This window comes from Lampetra fluviatilis, chromosome 45, assembly GCF_964198595.1.
Source record: "Lampetra fluviatilis chromosome 45, kcLamFluv1.1, whole genome shotgun sequence".
NCBI lineage: Eukaryota > Metazoa > Chordata > Hyperoartia > Petromyzontiformes > Petromyzontidae > Lampetra > Lampetra fluviatilis.
Genome location: NC_136319.1, coordinates 2,651,137 through 2,670,232, shown reverse-complemented (window position 1 = coordinate 2,670,232; position 19,096 = coordinate 2,651,137). Strand labels below are relative to the sequence as shown.

The 19,096-nt window shown below is 47.0% G+C and overlaps 1 protein-coding gene and 1 long non-coding RNA gene across 2 annotated transcripts in view; one reads left to right on the top strand and one right to left on the bottom strand.

Annotated features, from left to right (window-relative positions):
• Positions 1-19,096, top strand: part of LOC144947519 (uncharacterized) — a 543,474-nt gene that overhangs the window by 86,554 nt on the left and 437,824 nt on the right. The window lies entirely within an intron of this gene.
• On the bottom strand, positions 1,658-18,616 carry LOC144947415 (zinc-binding protein A33-like). The gene is made up of 7 exons (XM_078876665.1): positions 18,613-18,616; positions 17,352-17,581; positions 16,573-16,668; positions 15,292-15,513; positions 5,153-5,175; positions 4,602-4,717; positions 1,658-2,208 (listed from the first exon to the last, which is right to left on the bottom strand). Exons 1-7 carry the CDS (start codon positions 18,614-18,616, stop codon positions 1,658-1,660), a joined length of 1,242 nt encoding a protein of 413 aa, XP_078732791.1.

Sequence of the window (19,096 nt, the reverse complement as noted above, 5' to 3'; positions counted from 1 at the left end):
TTTCGCCCAGGCAACGCCGGGTACTTACCGCTAGAAGTCTATATAACCTCGTGCCACCGCAGCTCTCTGGCCTTCTTCAGCAGTTGTTACTTGCTGTAGTTTTCCCACCTGTTGACGATTGCTTGTATTGCGATTGAAACGTCGCGATTTGTTTTATTTTATTTTTAACTACGTTACTTTACCGAAAGAACCAAAGAATATGTTTAAATATACGCATTTATATAAAAAAATATATAATGATATAAAATATATAAAAATATCAACATATTTATATTTTTATATAAAACTATGAATATATTTGGAAAGATTTATATATAAATCAATAGTTATACATACTCTTTGGTTCTTTCGGTAAAGTCACATAGATGAAAAAATAATTGATCACGACGTTTCGATCGCAACACAAGCAATCGTCATCATGTGGGATAACCACAGCAAGAAAAAAACTGCTGAAGTAGGCGAGATATCTGCCGGGGCACGAGATTATATAGGACTCAGCAGTAGGGGGGGTGGAGAGAGACAAGTGGGGGGTAGGGAGGTGGGACAGAAAGTGGACCCCGCAGCAGCACCCGGGTCACTGGAGTGAAGTGGAAAGGCTCCCATAGGTCCAATAGCTCTTTCTCTCCCCCGGCCGCTTCGGCGTGGATTTCCACACATCTCTCTGTCTCAGTTTGTCAAATTTTCACACTTAAATTTGATCAATCTTTGGAGATCGTAATCAACCAGGCTATGTGTGAATTGTGTGTTAGCCGACTCTCTGTGTTGCATTGCATTAAATTTCCAAAAATGTACAAAATTTGGTTTCCTCAAACTGCCGATTTCTCTCTCTAAAATTTACCAGGCTCTCATAGGGCCATTCGATCTTTCTCTCCCTCGGTCCTTTCGGGGTGGATTCATTGACATGCTAATTTCTCTGCTCCAGCAGCTGCCACAGCAGACCCACCCCTCTCTGTGCCCAACCTCCCCCCCCCCATCTCTATATTTATGGACTCGACACAGAGGCATTGGGACTCTGTGTGTCTATGTTGTGTGTCTCTCTCTGCTGGTGTGTCTGTCTGTGTGTCTCCGTGTCTGTGTTTTCTCTTTCTCTCAAATTTAGCTCTACCTGATGATGGTTGCTTGTGTTGCAATCGAAACGTCGTATTCTATTATTGAATATATTTTCTTTCTATTTGACTTTTCCGAAATAACCAAAGAGTGCATTGTTGTTGTTTGTGTTCTGTATTTTTATTCTAGAATCGACAATACAAGCGTTACGATGCCACTGTCGTACGCATACATTTATACTTCTTAAAATTAATATTATTGTTGTTGTATCTCTTACACAATCCATCACACCACCGGTGTATAAACACATCCCAGTTCACCATTGCTACTCACTGCACCCCTACACTACAGTCACACTCCTCTGGCAGGGTGAATGCATCCACGTTGGTTTCACACAGTGCGGTAATTATTTATCACCCTCCCCCACCCCTATGAAGGTTGTGAGGATGATTTACGCTCAGCCTCACCGTTGCGATGGAGAGCCACATAGCCCCTAGCCACCGACAGCCACCAGCCAGCCAAGGGCGTGGCACTGTGCGTGATGGCGACGAGGATGGCAAGCGCCATGTGTCGTGTTGTCTGCCCTCTGCGCTGTTCACGTTCACCTCTCTCAGGATGCACCACTCAGATCCACAATCGTCACCGAGTCACCAACTTTAACCCATCCCACCCACAGCCCAGGATGTAGGGGCTGAGTGAAGGTTTGGTGAAATGAGTGCAACGGCACCATGGAGTCAGTGCTGTAAAACGACAGCAGCCCCGCGTCCCAGTCCAGATGAACCCCGACTCTTCGCGGAGACTTCAGCTCCGATAGTGAGGTCTCCACCTTGCCATGCAGCACTGAGAAGCTGTCACCAACTTTCTGTAGACACCAGGATACGTCACTCACTCCCGGGAGGCACTCATTACCACTCCCTCTCCGTGGGATCGTCCCGTACGCAACTCCAATCCGACACAGCCTCGCGCTTCCCACGTCCACCTCCCAGTAGTGCTGACCCGATGAGAAGCTCTCAGAGCACAGGGCTTGGTCCCAGAGATCAAAGCGGAGTGGGTGCTGGGGGCGACCCTGGGGGACACGTCTCACTGTCACCATCTTGAGATCCGAGGAAATATGGAGGCGGTCGTGGGCTGAGTTTGTGTCCAGAGTTGGCGAACGTCCATCTGTGGTGAAGACAGCGATGACGCCTGCACTGCGGTCACGGCGGCGCGTGCGCAGTGGAGGCATGAACAGTGCACGTGGCGTGTACACACACACGCTGGTGTTGTGTTGTCTGTTGTGTTGTTGCTGCGCTGCAGCAGACATCGCGGCTACTCTCGCCATTTTCGCCTGAAGACGAACGCTTGTGTTGTGTTCGAAACGTCTTGATTTTTTCTATTTTAATAATATCAACGTGACTTTACCGAAAGAACCAAGGAGTACTATATTAATATGACCATGGGCGTGTGTGCAGTGGTAGTGGACAGTGGTGTTGATGCCAGCACCACGATGTTAATGCCACTCTCGCAGCGTCTCTCAACAAACACAACGCCTGTACAATAGCTACCACAGCCTCGCACAATCACATCCACGCACAGATATTGTGTCACTCCGCTGCTAAATGAGCACCTCCGTGCCGTGCACGTCCTAGGGGTGGTTATTTTACCATAATTCACCGCTCTCGTCGGTGCGCGTTGGCGATGGTGGGGATCATGAACGTAGAAGCTTAGAGGTACAGTACAACAAAGGTTCACGCTGCACTGCCCTCTGCTGGTGTGATGTATAAACATTCGGCACGAGGGAGACAAAGGCGGCCGGGTGTGGTGCTGGCCAGCCACCCCCTCGTGTGCCATGTCGGCTTTCATAGGTGCTGCTGCTCGCTGACTATATATACAGTGTTTCACTCTGTGTCCCTGTGCCTGTATTTATCACTGGACTTACTCTCGATCCACTAGATGTTAACTACTTCGCCTGGTATGCTGGTGGTCATAGGTTCGATCCCAACCCTGATGTCTGCTGTATATTTGGAGTTTGCGTCTCTCTCCTCGTGGACACGTCGATATTTTTCCAGGTCCTCCGATTTTTCCCTCAACATTTATAATCAACATCAAGCATTTAGAGTAAATTTCTGCAATACATTTCTGCAAAATAAGCCACTTTAATAATTGTTTTTTTACCCTTCTATCTGGCAACAAAACTGACACCTTTTTTACAAGGAGTCATGTTTGCATAGACCACAATACCTGCAGCCATAATGCAAACAAAAAACATAACTCTGATAATATATGCACTGTCCTTGAAGTTGATTGGTCCACACCCGAGACAGCTTTCCTTAGAGCCTAGTCTCACATGAGTTGGACCAGATGACGCCAAAAGGCGCACAACTCAAAGACAATGCACCATCAGAGTATGAGAGCTCGGGGTAAGCATTTACACCATTGGAACCTCATTTTCCAGTAAAAAATATGATAATTGTTTTTTTACCCTTCTATCTGGCAACAAAACTGACAACTCAAAGTTGTGCGCCTTTTGGCGTCATCTGGTCCAACCCATGTGAGACTAGGCTCTAAGGAAAGCTGTCTCGGGTGTGGACCAATCAACTTCAAGGACAGTGCATATATTATCAGAGTTATGTTTTTTGTTTGCATTATGGCTGCAGGTATTGTGGTCTATGCAAACCAGACTCCTTGTAAAAAAGGTGTCAGTTTTGTTGCCAGAGAGAAGGGTAAAAAACCAATTATCATATTTTTTACTGGCAAATGAGGTTCCAATGGAATAAGCCACTTTGTTGAGTTATAATTTCTGGCAAGGTTACTTCTGAAGCAGAGCTATATAGCTCAGTGGGTCTTACCTGGTAAGGTAATTGTTTATGTAATAGTTTATACTCACAGCCTTGGTTAATCAGAGGGTTTATCTACAACCAGCGGAGGCACACCAGTTTTCCGCTCCACATTTAGACTCAACGTCTAGCGTTCAGATCATTTGGCTGCAATATAAATGTACACGTGATAATCCACTTTGTTGAGCGGTCATTTGTGGTCAGTTCCTGTCTGAAAAAGAGCCACGTAGCTCAGTGGACCATATCTGGTAAAATTAACCCGTAAAAACAAAGTTTTTCACTATAAATCCTTTATATGCGTGGCGGCTAGAGTCCTCTCGTCCTCTGGCTTGAGATGGCTGCCACCTATGTGTCAGATGAATGACTGCCACCATTAAGCAATTGGTAATTAAATATAATTTATTTTTTCCTAAAAAGTGTAAAATTTTGGAAAAATTTTTTCACGAAAATACATTGTCATGCACAACGAGTCTGTGTGCAAAATGTCAGCTCGATTGGATCACGGGAAGTGGGTTAAAAAACGACCGAAAAATTTGCACGGTCGTAAGCAAGCAAGCAAGCGAACTTAATATAAAGGATTTAAAAATAATTTTTTTTAAAGATACACGCCCCAAGGACACGCCACCTGTCTGAAACAAATTGCAGCAGCCTACCAGGCGATGCCGGTTTGCATCGTTGTGTTTGTAATGAACGATGTTGACAGAGATTAGTGCAGAGTGCAGAGAAAGAGAGACTCACACACTAGAGCCACGCGCATCGTATTCACTCCTCCTAGCGAGATGGCCTCTGTGAGCTCTTGGTGACTGAATGTGGCAGGAGGAGGCGCATCCTGGATCCCCTGCGAGTCCAAGCTCCTGCACTCAGCACGGGACACGCAGAGTTTATGGAGGGTGCAGTCCCTCCATTCACAGCATAGGACACACATAGTCTAATGTGGGTCCATGTCTTTCTGCACACGGACAATATGGGATACAACTTCATACAATTGGGTTTATTATTAATCACATTTTAATTTTTTTTCATTACTGAAAGAACCAAGAATAAGTCTGCATTATAGACTGCCAGTACGCCCACTCAGGTTAAGAACCAGGCTACAGTCTACATTAGTGGTTTTAGTTTTTGTATTATTTATTATTTTAATTATTTAGTTTTTATTAACTTTATTTATTATAATTTTTCTATCTACGTGACTTTATCGAATTAACCAAAGAATACACATCATGATCGTTCACTGATTTGTCCACCAGGTGGCAGACAGAGCTCGAGTTTGAGTCTGGGTTGGTACTGACCTGAGACTCTCATGCAGGGGATCCTGAAAAACACAAACACGCATTTCACATTAACATTTAATCCTAAACAGATGCCCCACCTCCACACAGTCACCTACCACTTACAGTGGAGCGCAACATCAGATAATTAATACATACCTGTAAACGGAGAATTGTGAAAAACAGAGTTATCATTGGGACCTAATTGCCAATATCGATATGATGAAAAAATTAAGAAGAGGCTTAATCCTTTTTGGCAATAAAAATAGGAGGTGTTAAGATGTTCAAACACCAAACAGATACTTATTGCAAGGCATCACTGTTTAACCAGGGCTGTTAATACATTGACACTTGCATTGCCTTTGTACTGTTAAGCCTATTCTAATTATATTATTTGGTTCTTTCAGTAAATACACGTAGATAGAAATAATAAAAATAAAAACACGACATTTTGATCGCAATACAAGCGGTCATCATCAGGGCAAAGGGGTTAGCCTCTAAAGGCAAACTGTTTACTAAGGTCTTCTTGGTTCTTTCGGTAAAGTCATGTAGAAGGGAAATAATAAAATAATAAAAATTAAACATAATAAAATTAAATTTTCTCGACGTTTCGGCCACAACACAAGCAGCCGTCCTCAGGTGACGAACAGAGCTGTCGTTTATACCTTGTAGTTTATACCCAGTTACTTAATGTTAATAGCTCAGCTTATTGGAGATTATATTGAACACATTGATTATATTGATGTAGTTTGTATTTCGTTTTTTCATATTGGTTTATTGTATGGTAGTTGCAGTTCTTTTGCGTCAATATGCTAAATTCCTCTGTTGATATGTAAACTCGTTTGTCAAGGCACTCTGCTCCTCCCACCCAGCTTAAATATACGCTGCCAATCTTAGCAGTGTTCAAATCGACGCTGTTTTTCAGACAGCTCTGTTCTTCACCTGAGGACGGCTGCTTGTGTTGCGGCCGAAACGTCGTGAGAATTTAATTTTATTATGTTTTATTTTTATTATTTTATTATTTCCCTTCTAAGTGACTTTACCGAAAGAACCAATAAGATGAATCCCTGCAGTCACGCAAGCTTTAAATCAAAATGTTTATGAAGGTTTAAAATGGGCGTAGCCTAAGTGTCAGCAGCATGGGCGGGGCAGCTATAATTAATGTAACTGATGGTCAACAACGGCGCTGGTGGTGGGTTTCCACCAATTAAAGGGATGCCAGGTAAAAAATTGCCTTTTAATGTAAGATTGGAGAGCTGCATCCACGGCGAAAGTGTTGAGGTGGCTATGTTAATGTGAGAGATTAGTATGCTAATGAAAAATCTGAGAACCGAAAATAACAACTAACATCAGAAGGTAGCAGGATTGGAACATCACAGCCAGTTAAGACTTAAACTGGTTGATCACGTCCTTCTAATGATTGCTAAGTTTGTACCCATCCTCTCGGTTGAAATTGTGTCTTTGTCTGTATATTTGGATGGCTTCATGAACGAATCTTTGTTAATGGTCAGTGGGTTTGCAAAGTACCTTCGTCTTAGAGAAATCAATTTCGTGTGAGCCCACCACATTGAAACAATGATCAGTCACGGCAGAGGCATTTGTCCCTCCGTGTTCCAGATCGGCCTTATGTTTACAAACACGGTCCGAGACATGCCGCTTAGTTTCCCCAATGTAACTACTGCCACAGACACAGCTTAGTTTGTGGAAGCCGGTATATTGCATGTCAGGGATCTTGTCCATCACAGATGGGATCAGATTACGAATTTTATGTACTGTGTGACATCGGACCTGGATCTTGTATTTGTTCAAGATTTTGGAAATATTTTTGGTTACCCCTGCTATGTAAGGCAAGGTGATGGTTTTGATTGAATCCTCAGATGGCTCCTTCCTCATGGTTGGGGTGATGGCTTTGCGGATTGTGTAGTCAGAATATCCATTCGCCTTGAGAGCTTTGTGTATGTGTTTGAGTTCACTGGATAGGTGTTCACGGTTGGAGATGCATTGAGCTCTATGGTGTAGAGTTTTCATAAGGGAATTCTTCTGGAATGGATGGTGTTGGGAATCAAGTTCTAGGTAGGCATCAGTATAGGTGGCTTTCCTGTAGACTAGAATGTCTCATTGAGCCATCTGGTCTCTTTTTGATTAGGACTTCCAAGAATGGTATCTTGCCATAATTTTCTACCTCCTTGGTGAATTTGATGGCGCGGTGTATGGAATTGATGTGGTTGAGGAATTGGTTCAGAACTGGTCGTCCATGTGGCCAGATGACAAACATGTCATCCACGTACCTCTTCCACAAGGATGGGCGTACAGTGGATGCCTAATTTTTTTTAAATCAAACACAGGGCTCGTTTAACTGGACACGGACTGATGACGATTGTTTGTGTTGCGATCGAAACGTCGTGGTATTTTTTTTTTCTACTTGGTTTTACCGAAAGACCCAAAGAATATGAGAAAATCACTCTTTGCAGCTGAAAAAATAATGTTCAACAACTCTTTTTTTGAACTCTGAATAAACAACGTAAGGCCCACTTAGCTATGTCACACTTTTTACAATAACGAGCTGGCTATCACAAATGATAGCTCAACGAACTGGCTTATGTGGACATTTATAATAGCAGCCAAATACTCTGAATGCGTGATGTTGATTCTAAATGTGGAGTGAAATACCAGATGAACTGGAAAAAAATCTACACGATCACAGAGAGAGACGTAGACTCCAAATTTACAGCAGGCATCGTCAGGGTTGGGGTCAAACCCACGACCTCCTGCATACCAGGCGAGGTAAATGGCGATGTTGTACTGGACAAGTCCAGGTCTGAATGTCACACGGAAGCAAACGCGCGTCTATTTTTGGATACTGCCGCTTATTCCCAGATCGAAAACCAATTAAATAAGATTGCCAACAATGTCAACGTCTCACAGGGCGGTTTGCTCTGCTGGTCGTAGATAAACACTTTAGTAAACCAAGGCTGTGAGTATAAACTATTATAAACATATTTTGTATACCTTACCAAGTAAGGCCCACTGAGCAACATAGCTACGTTTCAGAAATAACCTTGCCGGAAATTTTTACTCAACGAAGTGGCTTATCACGTGGAAATGTATAGCAGCAAATTCTAAATGATAATAGGTTTTTCATTTTTTCTGGCAACAAAACAGGTGTTAAGATGTTAAAACACCAAGCTGAAACCTTTTACAAGGAATTATGTCTGCATTAACTACAATGCTTGTGGTCAGAATGCAAACAAAAAGCATACTCTGATAATATATGCATTGTCTATGAAACTGATTGGTCCACACCAGATACAGCTTTCTTTTGAGCATCGTCTCAAACAGTGTTAGACCAGAGGATGCCAAAAGGTGTACAGCCAAAAGACAATGCACTGTCAGAGTAATGAGAGCTGGGATGAGCATCTACATCATGGGACCTCCTTTTCCAGTACCAAAATATGATAATAGGTTTTAACCCCTTTTTCCTGGCAACAAAACAGGTGCTAAGATGTTAAAACACCAAACTGAAACTTCTTACAAGGAATCATGTCTGCATTAACCACAATGCTTGTGGTCATAATGCAAGCAAAAAACATACTCTGATAATATATGTGTAGTAGGTTAAATAACTAGAGGAGAGTTCTCTGAGGCAACACGTAATATATTTAACAATAACTTCTTAACACAAAGGGGTAACGGCGCCTTACACCCCACTAAGGAGGTATCCCCTCTGGACTAATACGCCTCTCACTGGCTAACCTACACCCTTTTTGAGTGAAGCTTGGGTCTTCAGTGGTATAAGCTTGAGCCGACCCTAGCCAACGGTACTGCTCTGCCAATTGGGATCTTCTTTTCAGGAGGCTCTTCGATGTTTGGGTGAACGAAGACTTCCGGGACCGTTCAGAGGTCAGGCTTTTATACAGAGCTGTGGCTTGCTCCACCGTGGCCACACCTTCCTTCTTGAACCTTCCAACAGGTCCTGGGGGTGATGTCATCCCCAGCCCCCTCCTGGGGTCTGCATGCCATTCCATAGGGGTTACCGTTGGCCCCTGTGGGCCATCGTCCCTTAACACTGGGGCTCAGCCCCTATTCTGCCCCCTATTGGTTCATGACCGGTACTACTGGCTAACTGTATGGTGTTGGCACATCCTCGTCCAATAATACCTTTACATCACCCACCCCCCTCGTAGCACTCAGCCATCCCGGCTGTCAACTATCCCCTTAATAAAGTTTTATAACAAAAAAATCGGAACGCATGTGCCTCGTCAATAACAAAATGAACAACAACAAAGAACCCAACATAAATACCCCAGCCCACCTGGACAAATATACATTATGCACATATACACAATCGCGAGCGGCCATACACTCAACCCACCACAACACACCAACCATGGCAAAAACGATGCATGCGACCCACGGAGATGAAACAGGTGACGTTCACCGACCGAGGTGAACCGGCGGTTATCAAGGTAAGTGGTCGGTGCAGCGCGTGTGTGGGTGTGTGGGGTGAAAAGGTCACGACAAACGCATGGTTTTTGTGAGCATTTGCGTAGCCGGTCCGACGTAAGGGACAGGGTGGTGTGGCGTAGGAGTGGACGCGACCGTCTCATCTGTAGGTACAGTTGGCAGCCCGGTTGCGTGTTCAACATCAGGAGTGGGTGGCATGGATGGGCACTGAGCCGTCACTCCTGCACCATCTGGGGCCGGAACATCATGACTTTGGTGAGAGTCAGGTGCTACGGAAGCATTCCCAGGGTTGTCGGGCACATCACATGGTTGGCCCCCATGGTGTGTAAGTGATGTGGGAGTATGCGGTGCGACAAAGGGTTTAAGGCACGAGAGGTGGATGAACCAGCAACGTCTGCCCCATCTGACCTTGTCACACTGGGGGTGGACGACTTGGACAAATTCAACTGGGCCCCTACAGGGCCTGAGCAACTTAGGCGATGTCGCCAAGGGCACCTGGGGATAATGGAGCCAGGCATTGTCCCCCTTGACCCATACATGCGTGTTCAACCGGAGGGCATGTGACCTCTCATTGGCCCTCTGGCGAGAGTCCAAATTTTTAATAGCGGCCTCCCGCATCTCAGCCAATTTCTATATGTTGAATTTCAAGTGATCCACCAGTTTAGATTTAGAGGTCGCCACGTGATGAGCCATCCTTTACGCGCCCAGGACCCCGGGGATCTGTGGATCCCAATCAATTTGGGAGTCACCCACCTGGTGGAACAACATAGAAGTGAGCATCTTATGCAGACGTTCTACCATACCTTCGGTTTGTGGGTGGTACGGTGAGGTACGGACCTTTTTTGTGCCCAAAAGGTTACACACTTCATGCAGCAGGGAGCTTGAGAAATGTTTCCTTGGTCGGTCAGCAGCCGCTCAGGAGCACCATTGTCGAGGACGTAGCCCTGGACATAGGCCTCAGTGATGGCTGCTGCCAACTGGATGTGGAGTGGCCAGGCCATGGGCCAGTGTGTAAAATACTCCACCCCAACCAGCAGGTACTTGTTACCCCTAAGTGTGGTAGGAAAAGGTCACAGGATGTTTAACGCAATAAGCTCGTTGACGCAGGACACCTTGCTAGACTGCAAGGGCGGGCACGATGGCTTCGCTGGAGGCTTCCGCCATGCACACTGGGTGCAGCCCATGAGTAGGTCAGCCACATCCATGCCCGGCCAGAAGAAATCCAGCTGGAGCATGGCGAGGGTTTTGTGAGCCCCCAGGTGCAATAAACGCTCGTGTGCTGCCAAAACTGCCCTACCTCACAGGGCAGAGGGTACGACAATTTTGTGTGAATGGGATCTACCATCCCATTTAATAAGGAGACCTTTGCACAAGAAAAGGGAATCAAAACCTTCTCGACCGTTTGCCAAGTGCCCTGCGCGGCGATGCAAGGTAAGCAGGGATGCATCCTCCATTTGGAGAAGGCCACATTCAGCGAGAGTCAGGCCGAACATGTCGTCCCGACCAGCTGGCTCAACAGGGTCCCGAGACAAAGCATTGGCGTTAGAATGTCGACTGCCTTTGCGGTAGGTAACCATGAAATTGGAGTCCTGAAGGACCTCAAGCCATCTGGAGAGTTGACTGGATGGTTGGTCAACGCGCAAGGCGTATTGCAATGCTGCATGCTCTGATCAAACGGTAAAATGCCTGCTGTACAGGTATGGCCGATATTGCTGGATAAAAAAACACAATTGCCAAAAACTCACAGCGAGTAACACAGTAGCGTTGCTCAGCCAGGGACAACACCCTGCTGCCATAAGTAATTACACGCTCGACCCGGCCGCTGACCTGTGAAAGCACCCCGCCGATGTCGGTGTTGCTCGGAAAAGTTTGGGTAACTCAAAGGTGGAGCATTCACCAGGGCATTTCGCAATGATCAGAATGCAGCCTCCTCCTCCTTCCCCCAGTGGTATCTAACACCCTTGGCCATCAGGGCGTGTAGGGGTTTTGCGATCGAAGCAAAGTCAGTCACAAAGCGATGGTAATACGAAGCAAACCCAATAAAGCTACGCACCTCTCCCACTGAAATAGGAGTCGGCCACTAGCTGACTCACCTCATTTTGTCGGGGTTAGTGGAAATGTCTGACCAGCTAACAATGTGTTCCAGGTAATGCACAGACTTTCGCAGAAGGTGGCATTTCTGCGGCTTGAACGGCATGCATTTTCATGAATACGGCCCTCAAGCATTCGAGATGCTCCTCGAAAGTGTGGCTAAAGACGATAACATCATCTAAATAAATCAAACATGAGTCCCACTGGAGCCCAGCGAGGACCAGTTCCATTAGCCGCTGGAACGTCGCTGGTGCCGAGTGGAGGCCCATGGGCAACTTGTTGAATTCGAAAAGGCCCTGTGGTGTCCAAAAGGCGGTTTTGGGTTTGGACTTGTCATCAAGGGGGAGTTGCCAGAAACCTGACAATAGGTCCAACATAGAGAAATAACGTGCCCCCACCAAGGCGTCCAGCTATTCGTCCATACGATGAAGCGGGTATGCGTCAGCTACCGAGATTTTATTGAGACGGCAAAAATCGATGCAGAACCTCAAAGTGCCATCGTGTTTTTTTACAAGCACGATGGGAGCTCCCCAAAGGCTGGTGGATGGGGAAATTATGTCCGCCGCCAGCATGTCATTGACGGACAACTTGACATGTTCCTTTTTGGCCGGGCTGAGCCAAAATGGATTCTGCCTAATGGGAGCAGCGTCGCCCGTGTCAATGTGTTGACGCAGTAATTTAGTGCAGCCAAATTCGAATTTACTTTTACTGTAGACGTCGGAGAATTCCTGTAAAAGTGCACGTAATTTGGCCCGCTGTGACTCGGACAGGTCGCCAGCCCCCAAGCAGAGCGAATTTAACCAACCGTCGTCCGGGTCCGAGCGCTTCTGCGACCTAGGTATGGTACCCACGTAGCCCACAACCGGGTTTCCCAGGGGCGCCGGTGTCACGTGAATGAGTACGGTCCCCTGATAAACGACGACCGGTCGCAACCCAGCATTCAGTACCATGATGAACGGGTTCCTACTACCATCCACCAGAGTCTGTGTGGCCACCAGGTCCAACCCCCTAACCGCGGCATTCGACAGACCCAACAAAACACCATTGTCCGACGCCCCCGAGGCAAAGGGTTTCCGCAATCGAAGGGGCACTAACATCTGCGCGCCCGGCGGAATATGCACCGTCTGGGTTACCAACGCCTACACAGTAGTGCAGGCTGTGCGTAACTTCGTGGGGGAGGGCAGAAACGCCATGTGTCGGCCTTAGGGAAGCTCGATGCAACCCTGATCGATGAGAATCTTCATCGGCATTTTCGCCAAGAAGTCTGTCCCCAGCTGGTATGGAACAGCGAGGGAAGAGGAGACCAAGACAGGACTGGGCAATTTAATGTCGCCAATACAAATTTGGGCTTGTATCTGGGCAATTATGCCGAGCGATCCCCCATTGGCAGCGAAACACCGGATTTCAATCGGTTGCAGGGGGCGATGCTTAATGGATTGAATATTGTAGATGAGGTCCGAAATAATGGTCGCTGACGCCCTGGTATTGACCAATACACAAAATTTAACACCCTCGATAGAGTCTATAATGATGGAAGATCCCACGGCCGCAGAAACAACCCTATGGGCCAGCTCGGACCACTGACCAGGTTGGAGTGCCCGGTCAGAGCTAAGACAATCCGGCCCCCCGACGCCCATTGCCTGGTGAACATGCGACACGACGCAGTGAGGTGTAAGCGGGGGCTGAACATGTGTGGTGCCGCGACTTGCCTAGCATGCTGCGAAGCCTTGGGTGCTCGAGCGTCCAAACGCCAGGGTCTGGATGCATGATGTCGAGGTTCTCGGCAGCCCGACGACACATGCCCCCGCAGGCCATAATTATAGCAGGTGACGAAGGCTGGTTCCAGCCATGGAGGAGCTTGTCCCCGCTGGTGGAAGTCCCGTCTTGAGGATGTTCGTTGGACCTCCAACCCGCAGGCTGAATTGTCGCGAAGGCCTGGTTGGGTGGTGTGTCGTCCAGCGAACCGCAGGACTCCACAGTCATTGAGCAGGCAGCGAGACTTGGTTCTCTTTGCAGCAGCAGATGTGCGTGAATGCTCTTCGCGGCACGCAGGGAGCACATGTGCTCATCATCCACGGCATGAATGACGATCACGTGCCAGCACCAACAATGTATCCAACACAAGGGCGTCAATGCCCTCACAGTCCATCTGTGGGAAAGCGGTCTTCACCAGGGACAGCAGAGCGCTGCGAAATGCGAGCGGAGATTCCGTCTCACCCTTACGTCGAGCAGCGAAGTGGTGACGCATGTCCGAGGGTGGCCCATAGATCGCTGACATGTGGTGGAGTGCCAGCTGGGACGGTGATAAGGGCAGCGAGGGCATCATCGTCCAAAGCAGCCAGAAGCGCTCATATCGCCTCCTCCTCAGTCCAACCTGCCATCTCCCAGTGGGCGAGGAACCGGCGCTGGAATGCCGCCCAATCGCCCCCAACCATGGAGAATTATTTTAACAGGGGCACTCGTTGTTGGACAGATGGCACGCGCCCCGTAGTCCACCGCTCCTCTTCGAACTTTATGCCACTGACAGGCGGCAAGACGGCGGCCCCCAGTGTTGGTTGTGCCGCCGACGATGCGGCACTCTGGTCTGGGCTGCTCCCATGGTGCACTTGGCTTCTGCTTGCGGCGGCAGCTGTGTTGTCTGGGGCGGGAATTTCTAAATCTTAAGCCGGCCCGGTGGCGGGAGCGGCTGTTGGTCGTAGACCCGCTCTGCTTTCCTCCTCTGCCGTCGGCCCCCCGCGATTTATGTTTTCAAGGATGTTGGATGCGGCATGGAGAAGCTCGGCAAGATGGGAGTGCGCAGCTTGGAGCGCACCCCCTGAAGTCGGCGATCCGCCGGGTGGTCGGGCTGGCTGCAGCTCAGCCGGCAGAAACTCGCCGTCCACCCCAGGGTTCGTTGGCCCTACGGCAACCGAGTCACCGTTGTCTTTTCCCGGGCTTTTGGTACGAACTTTCCTTCTAGTTTCCATACTAGCTAATGTGGCCACTTCTGACGCCAGTTGTCGTGGGTTCAATAACCAGAGAAGAGTTCTCTGAGGCAACACGTAATTTATTTAACAATAGCTTATTAACACAAGGGGGTAACTGCGCCTTACACCTGATACACTAAGGTAGCCCCTCAGATGCTCACCCCGAGCTCTCATTATTCTGATAGTGTATTGTCTTTGGGCTGTACGCCTTTTGGCGTCCTCTGGTTTGACACCGTTTGAGACGAGGCTCAAAATAAAGTTGTCTCTGGTGTGGACCAATCAGTCTCAAGGACAATGCATATATTATCAGAGTATTTTTTTTGCATTCTGACCACAAGCATTGTGGTTAATGCAGACATGATTCCTTGTAAAAGGTTTCAGTTTGGTGTTTTAACATCTCAACACCTGTTTTTTGCAGTAAAAAGGAGAAAAATCTGTTATCATATTTTTGGTACTGGCAAAGGAGGTCCTATGATGTTGAATCTAAAATCCACGCATCCACGAGGAGAGAGAGAGAGGCGCAAACTCCAAATATACAGCAGACATCATGGTTATTATCAAACCTACGACCTCCTGCATATCAGGCGAGGTAGTTAACATCTCCTAGCCACCGCGGCGAGTAAATGGAGGTGGGGCAACCTGCAGGAAGGAGAGCGGGTCCTGCACGGCGAGGGCGGCGAGCAGCTGGTTGATCTCCTGCTCCAGGCCGCTTGCTCTGCTCTCATAGTGATCGATGTCCGCCTGAATGCGGGACAGCATGGAGCGGCCCTCCTCATCTACGCGCTCTAGCGCCTCCCTCTCCTCCTTCTTCCGGCGCTCAAACTCTCGGCTGATCCGCGTCTTGATCCCACGCAGAGACTCCTACACAGACAGTGCCGAGTTATTGATTCACTCATAAGGTAACGACGCAATGTGGTGTTGTAAGGCAATGATTGTTACCATCCCTCGATTATGTACACGGAGGTGAGTGACGTGTGCTTTGGGAGCTCGTGAACATATAAAGCACAGGGAGAATGACAATGGAATATAAGGGGAAAATATCATAGACATGGGTAGTATAGGAAATACTTCTGTCTGTAGCTACACGTTTCTGAGTGTCTATCTGTGGAAAATTAAATACATCTCTATGGGTATCATTCGCATCTGTATGTCCGTCCGTCCCATTCTGGACCTCCCAAACAGTGCGTCAGAGAGAAACACGAATTAAATCGTCTCTCTCTTTCCGAGGACAATCCCAGAAAAGTGTGTCAAAGGTCTGCGAATATACAGAACAAATACACGTGACATTGCTCTATTGTTTTAAGTGAAAACGTGCTGAAATAGACACTATGCTGATTTCGAAGGCAATACTCACATCCACTCTCCCTTGCACTCAGGCTAAGTTGGTGCTGTCCATTTTTTGGGGGTCAGAAGCTTCCATGGCAAGCTTCGTGGTTGTGATCAATAAAGGAATCGACAGGGCAAGTCGTCAACGCTTTGTCCAGCGTGGATAGATTCCGTCCCCCCTAAACCAAAACTGCTATCATGTTGGAAGTTGCGTCGTAAATTAAGTTCTGTGTCGTTCAGCGGTGGCCTTATATTCATGTCGTAAACGTTTGATGCAAATCGAGCCTTCGTAAACCTGACATAATGTTTCCCAAATGTTGAATACAAATTCCACTGATGTGTAAAAATACACGTAAGCAATTTTTAATTGAAGATTAACGTTTCAGAAATGTTATGCGCTCAAATAAATGGGCTTAAAAAGAAGTCTGGGCAGACAAACAGCCAGCAAGTTGTAATTGCTTGCAATTCACAAACGTTATATCCCGCGCCGATGCGTGGGGCAGTGCTCGTCAATGATGAAAGCAAGGTTTAATGAAATATGATTCTTAGGAAAACCAGAAGAGGGAATTGTGCCGCTGCCGTCTCTCTCTGTACCTCCAAGTGCCGGTAGTCATCCCTGAGTGCCCGTGTCCATGACGCCGCCATGTTCCTCTTCTCTTCCCTCCCCTCCTTCTTGACTCTGAGCTCCTCCTGAGTATGGTAGATAAATAAATAAATACGCGGTGCTGCCCATTGTCATTGGTAGATCACTGATAGATCATCATCGTGCATCTCTGATTAGCACAGTTGGCTATGAAAGAAGTTAAAAACACATACACACTACTGTTATCATTATATTTCTGCAAACGTCTCCATTCATATTTTGACTCTTCCCACAATTGTATCCCGACTTCACTATCCGTGTCATGTATTGAGATGAATAATCCAATCGGAACTACCTTGGTGCAATGCAATATCCCGTGAGACAACATCATTGACAAATATCACTTAAATTCTAAAATGTTTTAAACCTCTTCCAGTGATGGGTGTAGCGGCTTCTCACACGCCCTATGATGCATAGGGACGTTGCTCACTTAATCAAACTAATATTTTTAATTCTCATACAAAATATGATTTGACATGTTAAATTTTGACTGGGCTTAGACGGTTTAAACCATGAGCGTCCAACGAGATTCCAACTCAAGATTTTAGCTTTAAGATCTCAATTTTTCTGACATCTGAGCCACCCTGCCACCTCTACCTTGGTCTCCCTGTAAAGGGACGTTTGGTCTTAACAGGAGCTCACCTGGTCGAAGTGAGAGGTCACGACTTACTGATGTGAATCTCTCAACCTCCTGTAACAATGTGGATTACAACGGAACATTACACTTCACCTGTCTTGTCTGTTTCGCTTTTTCAAATGTGATGAACCTGTGATCGGAGTGGTCTCCTGTGATGGTGCAGACTTGGCAGATCGGGCTCTCATCCTGTTCACAGTAAAGAATGAGCTTCTGTCTGTGCTCCCGGCACTGTCGTTCCTCCATGTTCACGGTGGGAGCCACCAGGACGTGGTCCCTCAGCCTGGGATTCTCCAAGTGAGGCCTCTCGTGTGTTGTGTCAGCAGCTCAGCGTGGAGGGGCAGACGAACGTGTCCATGCAGATGGAGCAGCGCAGCTCACTATCTACACTCTCACTGAGAGTCGTGCTCGCCATGACCCATGTCTTCGCTGGGATCACTCGCTGTGTGGCTCAGAGAGATGCTGAACCAGGATCTCTCTCTTATAGCGACGATGAAGAAGGAAGTAAAATACTTTAAATAGTTTCATTGTCGTCATTGACATCACAAGATACTGCCCGGAATCTTGACATAAAGCTTTCGTGACTGCAGGAATTCATATTCTTTGGGTCTTTCGGTAAAGTCACGTAGAACAACATTTTTTTGTTCTACGTGACTTTACGGAAATACCCAAAGAATTAGACTGCAGGAATGTGAACCTATGCCCTTGGTGCGCAAACAGCAGCTTCAAGGTTAACATGGTTACAGTACACGCCTTGACATGAACAAAGTGTATCAAAGGAATCTAATATTTTAACAAATATATACATTTAAAGAAATTATTTGTTGTTAATATAAATCGGTGAGGTTCAGCTGCGGTGGATCATGCATGAAATAAGTATCGAGAGATAAACTCACCCTTCCAGAGCACAGCGCACAAGTTGGTGGTTATGGTAAGACAGAGCAATGGATTTGGTGCCACCGTGGCTATGAGATGTTATCTCGCTCGCCTTACAGCTGCTTTATGTTTAAAGTTTGGGTCTTTCTCTCTCTCCCGTTGGTCACGGGAATTTTGATCTGGGTCCTCTGGTTTACCCTCCGCATTCAGAATCAACATCACACATTTATAGTATTTGGCTGCAATCAATTTCCACGTACGCCATTTCATTGCGCTCTCATTTGTGATAGCCAGGTGGCTTCTGACAAAAAGCCACATAGCACAGTGAGCCTTGCCTGGTAAAATAAAAAAGAGATTTGTGTAATTGTAGATATCTCATGATGTCCGGTAATTCCATCTTCATGTAATTACCTCAACTTGACGAGTTGCTTGAAAGTCATCGTGGCATCCGAGATGGAATTTATCTGTAGCCTCCCGTTACCCATCCTGGAATAATGGGCCTTTTTCTAGCAGTGTGAATCTATCTCTACCAACTCTACCTGCCTCCATCACCCACTGCTGGCGATGTCACCGTCTATCACCTTGTCTGAGATTGGAGATTCCCATTGCGACCATTCACAGCCGCACCCACAACTTATGTCACCTGCATTGTTCCATATTCGCATGCACGGCTATTCTACACGCATCCTCCATCCGTCTTTCTACATCCCCTCCCCAAGTGGTCCGCGCTTTGCTCATCACACCACGATGCCCCTCTAGCGTGTTTAGGCACAGTGTGGTGCGATGCACAGGCAACTTGGCAGCTAGACAAAGCCTGATGGCTGCTCCTCAAGGTTTTTCAGAAGAACCAAAGTTAACTTCCCTGAGTCGAGGCCATTGAGCTAAAAAGTTATTTATCAAGGGGGTTTCGGCCAGCAGACATCATCAAAGCATTCCACAAGTACACAAAGACAAATATTTTCTGT

What these genes read in the sequence shown, in the direction of transcription:
- LOC144947415 (XM_078876665.1), bottom strand. An exon ending in AAGCGAAACAGACAAGACAG is followed by an intron (nt 16,669 to 17,351) that starts GTGAAGTGTAAT and finishes TACCATACTCAG; the next exon opens with GAGGAGCTCAGAGTCAAGAA. An exon ending in ACCCGCTCTCCTTCCTGCAG is followed by an intron (nt 5,176 to 15,291) that starts GTTGCCCCACCT and finishes TGTGTTTTTCAG; the next exon opens with GATCCCCTGCATGAGAGTCT.